General features: G+C 42.5%; 1 protein-coding gene across 1 annotated transcript in view; it reads right to left on the bottom strand.

Annotated features, from left to right (window-relative positions):
- The window catches only part of DENND4C (DENN domain containing 4C), a 102,896-nt gene that overhangs the window by 38,051 nt on the left and 52,145 nt on the right, over positions 1-12,700 (bottom strand). The window contains exons 11-16 of the mRNA XM_018556865.1: positions 12,332-12,429; positions 7,473-7,691; positions 5,661-5,806; positions 4,800-4,835; positions 4,520-4,650; positions 1,804-1,936 (exon numbers count right to left, since the gene is read on the bottom strand). Coding sequence (XP_018412367.1) covers positions 1,804-1,936; positions 4,520-4,650; positions 4,800-4,835; positions 5,661-5,806; positions 7,473-7,691; positions 12,332-12,429 — 763 coding nt within the window. The remainder of the gene's footprint in view (positions 1-1,803; positions 1,937-4,519; positions 4,651-4,799; positions 4,836-5,660; positions 5,807-7,472; positions 7,692-12,331; positions 12,430-12,700) is intronic.

Raw genomic sequence — 12,700 nt, 5'->3', positions numbered from 1 at the left:
CCCCCCCCCACATGGTGCTCTATAATGTATTGCTGGGATTTGTATTCCTCTATAGCTGATGGTACATTGTGCTGTATATTGTACATAGGAATACAAATCCCAGCAATACATTATACACTCTATGTATAATATATTGCCTGGATTTGTTGTATTCCTATATAGCTGGTGGTATTCTGCATTGCGCTGTATAGGGGACTACAAATCCCAGCAATAATACATTATACAGCGCAATGCGGAATACCACCAGCTATAGAGGAGCACAACAAATCCCAGCAATAATACATTATACAGCAGTGCAATACCGAATACCACTAGCTATAGAGGACTACAAATCTCAGCAATAATACATTATACAGCGCAATGTGGAATACAGCCAGCTATAATGTACTATTGCTGGGATTTGTTGTATTCCTCTATAGCTGGTGGTATTCTGCATTAATTGGTGTATAATTTTACACTTTTCATTTCACTATATTGCACCACACTTTCTTTTTCTTTTTTATTTCTACCGCTCCATGCATGCTCCTGTGATGGACTACAATCTCAATACAAACTAGTAGTCCCATCACTGGAGCCATTTTGAAAAATGTATTTTATTTTTTATCCAATTAACCAAACGTAATAATCGGCTAACTAATTGATTTTGAAAATAATAGTTAGCTGCAGCTCTACATGCACATTTACTTCACAGGAGAGAAGATGCACACTGCCTGGCTCCATGCAGCCTTGTGTAGTGGCAGCATCTACATCTGAGGTCTGTATTACATTAGGGAAGTAAGATGGGAATTGTGAAGCACTACTTATTTTTATATACATTTCCACTATAATAATTTGCAAAGGAAATGGGAAACATGAAAACATTGAAAGAGAACTATGGGGTAACCTTTTTATCCTATAGTTCTCCTTAGGGTCATGGGAGGACATATACTAACCTCCTCCCGTGACCCAAAGCACAGTATATAGCGGGCTATTGCTCGCTATATACTGAGAGCACCGCAGCTGGGACGGATCCCGGCAATACTGTTGAGATCCACCCAGCTGGCTCTGCCTATCTAGAGGCAGAGCCAGCTGTGCCTGCCCCCTCCCCCGTCCGTTCCTCAACTCAGTGCTGGAGGATCAAAGAAGGGAGAGGGGAATCCCTGCGGGGAGCTGTGACTGACAGTCACTGCTCTCTACAAGGAGATGATCGGGGAATGAGTGAGCGATGGTATGTGTCCGCTCACTTCCCGACCAATAGAGCCGATGTGTCACAGTTTCAATGTCACAGGTCGGCTCTAACTATGAGGATGAGTGTAAATCACTCACCTCATAGTTCTCCTTTAAGTAGCAATCCAATGCAAAAACATGTTTTCTTCATTTAAAAATATTTAGCTAATCGAACCCCTAGTACTTGTTAAACAAAGTAGAACTCAAGATGTATTGCATGTGTTTTAGTGTGAAACAAAATTTTCTTTGTAACTTAGAATTACTGTAAATGCTTCTTCCTCAGACAGTCAAGTTGCAGGAGCAAAAAAACACCTCCGCTCTACAAATGCAAATTTACAGGAGTCACAAGACTGTGCTCCGGATATATGTGCCACAGCATCGCAATTTTGCCAATGTAAAGTTACCACTTACATGATAACTGACTTATTCATGTAATATGTGAAATGTACACATTGCTTTATTCTGGTAACACATTAAATAAAAAGGTACACACCTACCGTTGCAGAAGTTATGTGGTGCACAAACCATATACAAAATATCCAAGTTATTCTGTACAACTGGCTAAAATTAATCTAATTTAATGAAATGATATCTAACCTGTTTGGTCCTCTTAGCAATAAACGTAGGACTGCTTGCAGCTCGCCTGTCTTTTGAGTTTCCATTAAATGTAAGGTATTGCTCACGAGTCCGGTCAAAGAGAGAATAATCAAGTCTCGGAAAACATTTGTAGCTAAATTTAAAGCACAAACAATATAATCAATGAAAAAGAACTCATGTTACATCACTGTTAAAACTTTTTATTAACAAATAAAATAGGATTTTTGTATTTGCTGTTAAATACTTTTATTGGAGTCCACCGAGGGACACAAAATCCTTAACTGTTGGGTTATACTGTCACCTACAGGAGGATTAGACACGCACAAACAATTGTACCAGCCCAGGATAACCCCTCCTACTACCAGCATGCCCCAGTTTTTTTTTTATAAAGAGAGATATATATATATATATATATATATATACACACATATACATATACACATATACATACACACACACTTACACTGGTCCAGTTGTACAAACTGTCTCAGGCAGGGCCAAGGGGGAACACTGTAGGGCAAGGAAGCACATTTGAAGCCTCTGCATTCAGATTTAGCTAACATCTGTGCTATTTGGCCTATAAAGTCATGCATGACTGAAGTAAAAACCTCCTTGGAAGGCACATAGGAGGCCGGCATGCCCGATGGAGTAGACTTTAGGAGCAGTGGAGAAGTTGATTGCAGGCTGCAACTGTTAGCAGCATCAGTAGGCACGCTGTTAGCAGCACCAGAGCTGTTAGAAGTGTGAGCAGGGTGCATCCAGAACAGCAGGACTGTGTCTAGAAGCAGACATGCTGCATCCAAATGGGGGTTATAATTCAGGGTACGTGACCATGCCTTAGGTACTCGCAGAACTTAGCCAATGGTAGGAGTTATAGGGTTGAATGGCCAGAACGGACCGCAGTTACAGTAGATGCAGTAGGAATGAGTCAAAGATCAGTGTTCCAGGTGGCTTTTTGCAAAGCAGGAAGATGCTTCCTCAATGCTGAATGGCAGTAACAGGAAATAACTTCACCAGTGGATAATGACAGCACTCAGTCCCTCAGTGTTAACACTTTCTTTGTTGAAACTGGTGGAAAACTGTAATTTTAAAAGGTGCAACAGCGAGTTAACTCTGGATGCTCAGCCTGATTGACCTACTTACAAAATAGGCTCTATAAAGACAGCCTGTATCTGGCCTTTCCCAGGAGGGACAGGTGCTGGGTGTGATTGCGTGCAGCAATATCTTCTTCCCTATGGGAGGACGAGGCTGTATATTGTCATACGCGCACCCGAACTGCACATCCGTTCGGGTCTGGGTGTCCCTGCTAGGACGCAGACAGGATCTTTCCTGTCTGCGTCCGAGTACGGACACCCAACCCCACAAAGATGTGCAGTTCAGGTGTGCGTATGATACCGTACGCCCGTCTCCTCCCACAGGGAAGAACAGACTGCTACACACGGCACCTGTCCCTCTCGGGAACGGCCCGATACAGGTGTGCACGCTGCACAGACGTGTGCGACTCGGGTGAATGAAGCCTAAACTGGAACCTAGTTCCCAAAGGTCATTTCCAGACTAGACCCAAAACATCCAGTCCAGCGGGGGTTCTGGGTATGGCACGGCAAAGCTAGGCTGTGGTAAGACAGATCTGGATAGCTGCTATCGTAGAAACCAGCTCAAGCAGCAATGTAGTAAACAATCCTGATTAAAGTAAAGAAAAAAAATTGGTAAGACTCCCAGCACAAGTGAAGACATCCATCCTGCTTAGATATTATCCAAAGTCTAAGGCATAGTGGTAGTTGGGGGGATTTTTCTGGGCTGGCTTACAATTTCTTTTTTGTGCCAGTGTCCAATCCTCCTGTATGCAGTGTATCCTGACAGTTAAAAAATTCCTGTGCCCCTTAATGGATGAGAAAAAATGACAAACTATACAGCCGTAAGATAAAAATGTTTGCAGCAATTGGAAGCTCTAAACAATTAAGACAATACAAATCACATCTAGGACTATACTCTCTAAACTGTTCATTATATGCTGTAGGCTGACAAAGTAGTCACAGCTTACAGAACCTCTGTGAGTGTGAAGGCCATTTTCTGTGAAGTGGTGAGAATAAGATGGTTAATTAGTCTATGAAGAAATTTACAGATAGGAATTCAGTTTAGTATTTAACACTTTAAAGCTACAATTATCTGGTACATTCTTGGGCTTATTCAGCAGGTTAAGAAGTATCATTTACAGAACTCTGGGAAAACAATTGCAGTGGGGTGATCCTTGTACTACAAGTGTTGAGTGCTCGTTATCATCTAGGTGCAAAAATAAAAAAAAGTTTTACTAGCCTGACCCTCGGAGCCGACTGGCTATTAGACGGGACCTTCCAGCCTCTCTCACACTCCGCTCCAGCGGTCTAATGTCCCGTGAGTCATCACGTCCAGCACACTGTGTATTGGACGCGAGGACACCGAGGGATATACCATCACTGAAGTGTAGGAGGTTGGCTGGAGAGAGAGCTCTAACAGCCAGCCGATTGTGAGGCTCGGGTAAATACAATTGTTATTTTCGCACCTAGACGAAAACAAGCACTTAACCCTTGCAGTGCGGGGGTCGCCCCACTGCAAGAGTTAAGCAAATGTTTTTCCGGAATTCATTAATAATATATGGCCCCCAGAGAAAACATAAATCAAACATAAGGTAAATAGTGTTTGAAACATATTACATGTTACTCTGTACTGCATTGATTACCTATATTTTGGAGCTGCATCAGGCCCATCCTCTGGCAGAGGCTCAGGTGGCATTATAAAAACGGTGTGCTCACTCTTCTGAGACTCATCTAGCTCTATCAGACGGGTGTCCTCTGGGGATTCCTGGTCTACCTGCCACATAGATAAATACATACTTTAACAGTGAACAAGAACAGAAAAAAGGAGCTGTACAAGACACAGATCACACACACACACACACACAACAAATCCTGAAGATGAACCATGGGGAGGTTTATTCTACGGTTTGAAGCATTTCATACCTTGTCTCCTTTTTCATTGCCCTTCTCCGGGAACAGCTACAAAAATTAAAAACAAAGGTTATTGTATATACAAATACATATATACAGAAACCTAGTAGACCTAGTAGAAACCTAGTAAATACGGTTACTCCTGTTTGTATCTTCATTCTCATGCCTTCTTCTTGTTGCCTCACCCAGCTACCGCCCTGAATCACAAGAGCAAGGGTCCACCCATCACCCATATTTCTGGACCTTTAAACTGGCTATACACTTAGCAAATTGAGATGAAATCAGATTATTAATTCAATCAGTGGGTAGTCCTGTTGGCAGCCTTTTGCCTGACACCCTTCGATTAGAAAACCAGAGGAATCGGGTGGAACATTTTCGGCCAAACAGTGATTGCAGCCAATCAGCTGCAGTCAATATTTGGGTACTCTGACATTGGCGGGTGAGCAATAGCCCAGCTGAAGATTTGTCCACCCACGCAGTTTAAAATGGATGAAGGAGTCTGTTAGATTCCACAAACTGAATGAAAACAGTCCTTCAGTGTATTGCTAGCTTTAGAATGTCCACCATAAAGCTCTAGTTCTAAATGACATATGCCACAGCAAACAGTACAGGGTGAACCCCTGGCTTGCTATACTATTCAAATTTGGAATAATTGCCATTTGAAGTCAGCTCCATGACATTATGGAGCACATGCAATACATTACTAACTGTATGCTGGACTGTATTTTTGTATTAAACTTAAATAAAAATACTAATGAACTAAAAGACAGTGTAATAGTCTTCACTGGAAGACTCAGGACTATCCTTTAATGTGTGAAGCAGAATTTAAGTATAAGACACACCCTAAATATATAAATGTCATTATCTCGTTACCTTTTCAATGCAGTCATCAAAAAATGCCAAACTGGTGTCCTTGTCGCTGACAAAGCTGCACTCTTCGATGAAGCGGATGAAGATCTGAGTTTTTGTCAGCTGCGAGTAAAACTTCATGTGGGATCGATCCCTACTTTTCAAAAACCCTGTAATATCAAGGAAAACTTCAATTAGAGCAGAACTTTACACTGTGACATTTAGGCCTCATTCACACAGCGTTAAGTTGGGCCATATACATCCGTGCACACCCATATCGGGCCGTCCCCGGGAGGGATGGGTGCTGCGTGTGATTGCACGCAGCAGCCTGTTCTTCCCTATGGGAGGATATCCTGCCTGCGTCCGAGTACGGACACCCGGACCCGCGCGATGTGCAGTTCGGGTGTCCCTATGACAGCGTATGGCCGCGTCCTCCCATAGGGAAGAACAGGCTGCTGCGTGCAATCACACACAGCACCTGTACCTCCTGTGAATGGGCCGATACGGACGTGTACGGCCTGAGTTTGCGCTGTGTAAATGAGGCCTTAGTAGTATCAGTTGAAGTGTGCTGTGAGAATGTATCCCACCAGCCCCCCACCCCTCAATTCTGCCAGAGAAGTACAACCTCCTGCCACCAGTTTTGTTATTTATATCCTAATAGTAGGGATAATGGTAGACTGCATTGGTCTGATTGATGACTTGGCGATTTTGCTTTGAAACTGCTATATGGCCAGCACCAGGGTAGAAAAAGCCCAGTTGGGGAGATTTTGCAGCAGTGGCTGTGTGGCTCAGAATAGCAAGGATAGGAAGGGGAATATAACACGTGGGAAGGGTGTTGCAGCTCTAGTGGATGACTGCGTCGGTGGTCTGGGGAGTACAACTTTTTTAGCACCTAGACACAAAAGAGCCCCACTGCAAGGAGTATTTTTGTTTTTTCCTGGAGTTCTTCTTTAAAGTTTAGTACTAATGATGTAGCTTAGAAAAGACCTTAAGTCAAAAGTTTAAGCCTTTTTTTTAACCCCAGCAGCTATGGGACCTAGGGTAGGAGGAGGCATGATTAGGAAAATTAAACTTTGAGGTTTCCGGTATAGAGGGGCTGAGGTCAGAGCTCAGGATCATTTAGTCACAGATCCCCCTGTGGTAAGAGGCATTTACTTATCTATCTTAGCAGTGTAGATTTATTGCCCTCTGAACTTCTACTACAGACTGAAAGTAACTCTGCATGCCCAATGCAGTCACAAATCTCAGAGTTTCACCTCTGTTAACCTTAGAGGACGACTGAGGTCTGTGGTTATACGAAAAAAACCTTTAATGAAGCTAGATTATAAATAAGTAAGTATGTATCAGGGTGACGTGTTTTCCCCCAGCACTGCTCCGAGTAGTGTACTGACTATGCTGACAGCTCTCCTGCTGCCTGTCCTTAATACATACTTCATGTTAAGATCAATGACAAGTACTGTCACAGTTGACACTGCTAGCAGTTACAGAGTTAGCTGGGGGGCCTCAAAGTTTTGCTATGGGGCCCCATGATTTGTAGTTACACCCCTGCTCAAGATTATTGTGTTTTTGTGCTTTAAATTATGAACTTCAAAACAAACAAAAAAACCTACTTTACAACCAGTGAGAAATTATACAATCAATAAATTGTACATATTTAATACAATTAAATATGCAATGTATCAAGATCTGGACATTTTTGTGAGCTATACATAAAATAGTATTATATACTAATATACTAATGAAACCAGAAAGATATACAATGCACAAAAATGGTAAATAAAGCCTTGGGGGTAAATATCTATAGAAAGTGCTTTCAAAGGTATAAATAAAATGTACCTTGGTGGTCAAAAAGGGAGTTAGCTGCAGTGGCCTTTTTAGAAGGAGCTTCAGTTATGGGCTTTAAGTAAGGCCTGTAGCCTTTCAGTATAGTTGCCATAAAACGCAGAAATGCTTCCTGTATTTCCAACTCCATCTCCCTCATTTTCTTTTGCCAAGTGAAGTCAGCTTCAATAGGAGTCATCTCCAACCCACTCTGCTCTTGGGTTTGTCTGTGGACTAAATACGGGAGTACAAATATAATTACCTGCTATTCAGTAATACATTTCCATGTAATACATGTTATTGAAATAACCTAGATAGCTATCTAGGAAAAGTTTTTGCTTAACACTCCTAAAATTATATATACCGTTTGCAAAAAATGAGGTTAAAACATACACAGTTAAAGTAAGAAAATATAGGTTGATACTTTTTTAATGTTTAAAGTATTTTTATTGATTTAAGACAAGTCAATGGCTTGGCCTCTGGCTGAGATACAAATGTAAAGAATAGGATTTTTTAAGATCCATTGAGGGACACAAAGTCATTAACTGTAGTTTATACTGCCACCTACCGATTCTTGAGAACATAAACTTAGATTACAATCTGTCTGAGCCACCAAGAAATGGTGGAATGAGAAGCTGGTTCATCGTTACAGGGACAATCCAGAATGACAAAAAGAGTGAGAGTCTTTCTGAAGGCAGCAGTAGCTGAGAAATGGATTTCTAAAAGCTTGAACCAATGTCCTTGTGCAATACCAGAAAGGGTTCTTTACATAAGACCACCAACTCAGACACACACCTCACAGAGTTGATGGCTACAAGAAACGCCACCTTGTGGGTGGGAGTGGAAAAGGGAATGTCTCCGATAGGTTTAAAGGGGAAATTTTTGAAGTGCCAAGAGAACCAAATTCAGATCCCACCGACCCAAAAGGAGCAAACAGGGGAAGCCACATGGGCGATACCCGGCACAAAGGTCTTGATCAAGAATGACACTGTCAACACTCTTGGAACAAGACAACAAGAGCAAAGACCTGACCCATAATGGTGCTTAGAGCAAAATGCTGGTCTAGACCCATCTGCAAAAAGGTAAGGATTCGTCCCACAGAGAATTTCCTGGGGTGGAAGCCTCCTGTCTCACAACAAGCAAAGTATGCCTACCATCTACAGGGATAGCCCGTGCAAGAAGTAAACTTCCTAGCTTTGAGCATTGTGGTAATAAGCAATTAGGAGATGCCCTGTCTCTCAAAACCTGGGCTTCAAAAGCCATGTCATCAATGTCAGCAACTATGAAGCAGGATGGTCCTTGAAACATAAAATTACATTTTATGGATTTCATTATGTTGCCTATGTGGCCTTCTGTGGCCGGCAAATACCATGTAAAATGCTGATTATTTATTTGAAAACCCAATAAACATTTGGTTACGAAACATAAAATTACCAGGACCTAGAAGCCAGGAGGTCAACACCATTTCTGGAACACCTCAGGGTGTAGTGCCAGTCTTGCAGGTCCAGATGCTGGTGGCTGAGAAAGTCTGCCTGACAATTTTTCACACCCAGGCAGATAAATAGTGGACAAGGCCCGGAATGTGAAATTCTGCCTAGAAGAAACCCTTTACTTACCTTGCCATGGCATGACTTCTGAAGCCTCCCTGATGCCGTGACATTGTCAGTCTGAATCAGGTGACCCTCCAGCCAGGAGGCCTAGAGCTGCTTGGACTGCCAAATCCCATAAAGCTCAGATGGGTTGCTCAAGACTCCTTCCCAGCCAAACAGGCTAGCATCGAGAATCTTCCAAAAGACAGGAAGGAAGGACTTCCCCAACTTCAGATCTGGATTCCTGAGTCACCAAGTCAGGGATAGTCTTTGGTATCAGATGAATCGGTCTGTCCAAGGACAGCACTTACTTGTCCATAACAACAAAATGTTGCCTTTTAGAGGTCTGGAGTGAAACTATAAAAATGAAATTGCCTCGAGTCTACCATCAACCCTAAGACTCATGTAGAAGCCAAGAATCAGGTGACTCCTGGATTAAAAGGGTTTCAGTCTGGGAGAAGAGAGTTTGAAGAAAAACACTGTCTTCAGCTGTGCCTAAAACTAAAATCAGATATTCCATTGTTCCATAGCGGTTATTTTTTTTAAGATTCAGGATCCTTCTGAACCTCTGCAAGGTCTGGACAGTCAGAGCTACATTGCCAACTGCTACCTCAGCAGGAATTTGTGTAGATCCCCACAATGGGACTGCTCCAGATTACACTAAGGCAGTACCTGTGAATGCCCAGGCTGCAAGGCAGGGCTACAAACAGAAAATGCCCACAGGACCCACAGCAAAGCATAGAAACTAGGGATGTCCTGATACCGCTTTTTCAAGACCAAGCAAAAGTACTGTCCCTCAGGTACTTGCCGATACCAATTAATGATACTTTTCTTGAAGGGACATGTGACATTTTTTCTAAAACAATACAGACTAAGCCCTCGTTCACACCTGAACGTTTTGTAGCGCGTTCTACGCTCGACGAACGCTCTACAAAATGCTCAAAAATATAAATCCCATTGTATTCAATGGTCTCGTTCCCACCTTGGCGTATTTCAGCCGTCCCTAACGCGCTACAAAACGGCCCACGCCTGAAAAGGTACAGGTACTACTTTGGGCCGTTTTGTTGCGCGTTTCCATTGGGATACAGCCAAGTAGCCTTCGGGAACGCGCGACGGTCGCGCAACTTTTTACCGCGCGACAGTCGCGCATATGCAATACGCCTAGGTGTGAACGAGACCTTATGATTTTAGGGTACTTTCTTGCGGAGCATGTTCATAATATTTACCACATCCAATCCAGTCATTGCTTCATATCAGCAATACTTTGCATAACTTCAAGTTTAATTGGGGGAAGTGGGACAGATTGGAAGAAGCAGGGGAGAATTGTTATTCTATTTCTGCAACCTGATCATTTAAATAGTTATAATTCTCCCCTGCTAACTTGAATAGGTTAAATCAAATGATCCATAGTATAGAGTACAAACTTGCAGTACACTGCAGAAATAGTTACAATTCTCCCCAGCTAACCTGAATAGGTTAAAATTTAACCTATTCAAGTTAGCAGGGAAGAATTGTATTTCTGCAGTGTACTGGAAGTGTGTACTGTGTACTATGGATCACTTAACCGTTACTGTGAAGAATTGTATTTCTGCAGTGTACTGGAAGTGTGTACTATGGATCATTTAACCGTTAAATGATCTATAGTACACAGTACACACTTCCAGTACACTGCAGAAATAGTTACTATTCTTCCCTGCTAACTTGAATAGGTTAAAATTTAACCTATTCAGGTTAGCTAGGGAGAATTGTAAGTATTTCTGCAATGTGCTGGAAGTGTGTACTGTGTACTATAGATCATTTAACGGTTAAATGATCCATAGCACACAGTTCCAGGACCAGTACACTGTAGAAATTAGTTACATGTCTTCCCTACTTCTTCCAATCTGTCCCAACTTCATGTATCACGCGCGCAGCCAACCCTGTCACAGCTGCCGCATACAAAAGCAAAACATTCAAAAGCAACTCACAGGAGCGCGGCGCTGTGCAGGAGTCCGTTCCCTGGTCTCCCACGTGGCCCTTCGTTCATCGCAGCGAGAGTGTCATCCCCATTGCTCTCGTGTCCATACTGTGGGAGGAGCTTCTGTGAGGTTCTCGTTTAGCTGCCCGGCAGGCTGCCCAGAGGACCTCAACAAGCGCAGTACCTCTGGGCTGCCTGTAACTATTTTACAAATGAAAGTGCCGGTATCGGTGCATTTTCACAAGTACTTGTGAAAATGCAGTGTATCGGCCCGATACTAGTATCGGTATCTGGACAGCCCTAATAGAAACCACTGACACACTGAAAAAATAGGGACGTACACAGGTACATGTCCTTGATTTCCACACAGGCCAGAAACTCTCCTTGATGAAGGGAGGATATGACAGAGATAGTGGATTTAATGCAGAATGTTTAGGGCCAAATGAAGACATTTAGGGTCCTAAAATCATATAAAAGGAAGCAGATGTCACCTTTGGGTATGGGAACTCTGTACAGGTTGTAGTAAATTTAAAGATAAAGCAACAGTGCTAAAAACCTACAACAACTATAGTCAACACAGAAAACTAATTCCAGCTGGCGTGTAAATATCCACATTTTTTTGTATTTATCTATTTTACTCATGCACATATTGTTGTTCTGGCACTTTAAGTTTTAAAGGTTGGAGTTAAACCCCTGAAATCATTCTGCCACAGGAACTTGGGCAATGACACCATGTTCCAGAAGACCCGCTACAGCTGTCTGTAGATCTGCTACTCTGTGCAGTGACAAAGAAGGAGGAACACAAATTCAAGCTTGAAGCCCCTGGAAACCATCTCCTGCACTGACAGACGCCCTATTACTTTGGAAATTGGAGGCACACCCTCATGCAGAAAAGGACTTGTCTGAGGGTTTGAGACTTGGAGTTCTAGGGCTTGCAGGCAAACTGGGGCCTGGACTTGGTTCTAGGCTTCGAGTTGGAGGCGGTGGAGTAATGAAAATGACTATTCTTGACAGAAGATGACCAGTGGGCAATCAGGGCCAACACAGAGAAGGATGGAAGCATATACAGTGAAAAGGTGATCTGAAGAATTCTTAAAGAGTGAGCACAACAGGTTGTACAATAACAGAAGACAGAAAAAATTAAGTGTACTGAGTATTTTTTGGACTTACCAATGACACCAACTGCATGAGCTTGAGGTGGCCGTCAAACCCACTCTGTGTATCATTACTTTACCACTGTGCAGGCTTCACTGAGAATCAACTTTTATATATGTATGGGATCACATTTATACAACAGATTATTGATAGCAGCAGTCTAAGATGCTTACCTTTCAACAAAGGATGGATTTTTCTCAGCACACTAAGAAGGTTCTTCACTGGTTTCTTTGGAAGCTGTTTCCATGTCACATTTCTCTTGTCCTCCCCCCTGGTATAACAAAATCAAAGAGAATGCGGTCACTGTCTGGATATATGGTACCGAAATATGCTACATTGCAAACCTCTGATTGTGCTGAAACTACAGCGATCAGTAGGTCTATAGGCTTGAAAAGACCTAATGCTCATTTTTTATTAATGCAATTAAAAGTAAATGCTGCTGCAGCCATGATCTTGGTATTGTTTTTTTCAGTGAGCAGAGCTCATTCTTTACAAGTGATCTAGGCGGCTATATAGCCAACCAGATTAGTAGCAGAACGCAC

Source organism: Nanorana parkeri, unplaced genomic scaffold, assembly GCF_000935625.1.
Source record: "Nanorana parkeri isolate BGI_ZX_2015 unplaced genomic scaffold, ASM93562v1 scaffold256, whole genome shotgun sequence".
Taxonomy (NCBI): Eukaryota; Metazoa; Chordata; class Amphibia; order Anura; family Dicroglossidae; genus Nanorana; species Nanorana parkeri.
The sequence above is the reverse complement of the archived record's forward strand: the minus strand, read 5'-3'. Positions and strand labels throughout refer to the sequence as shown.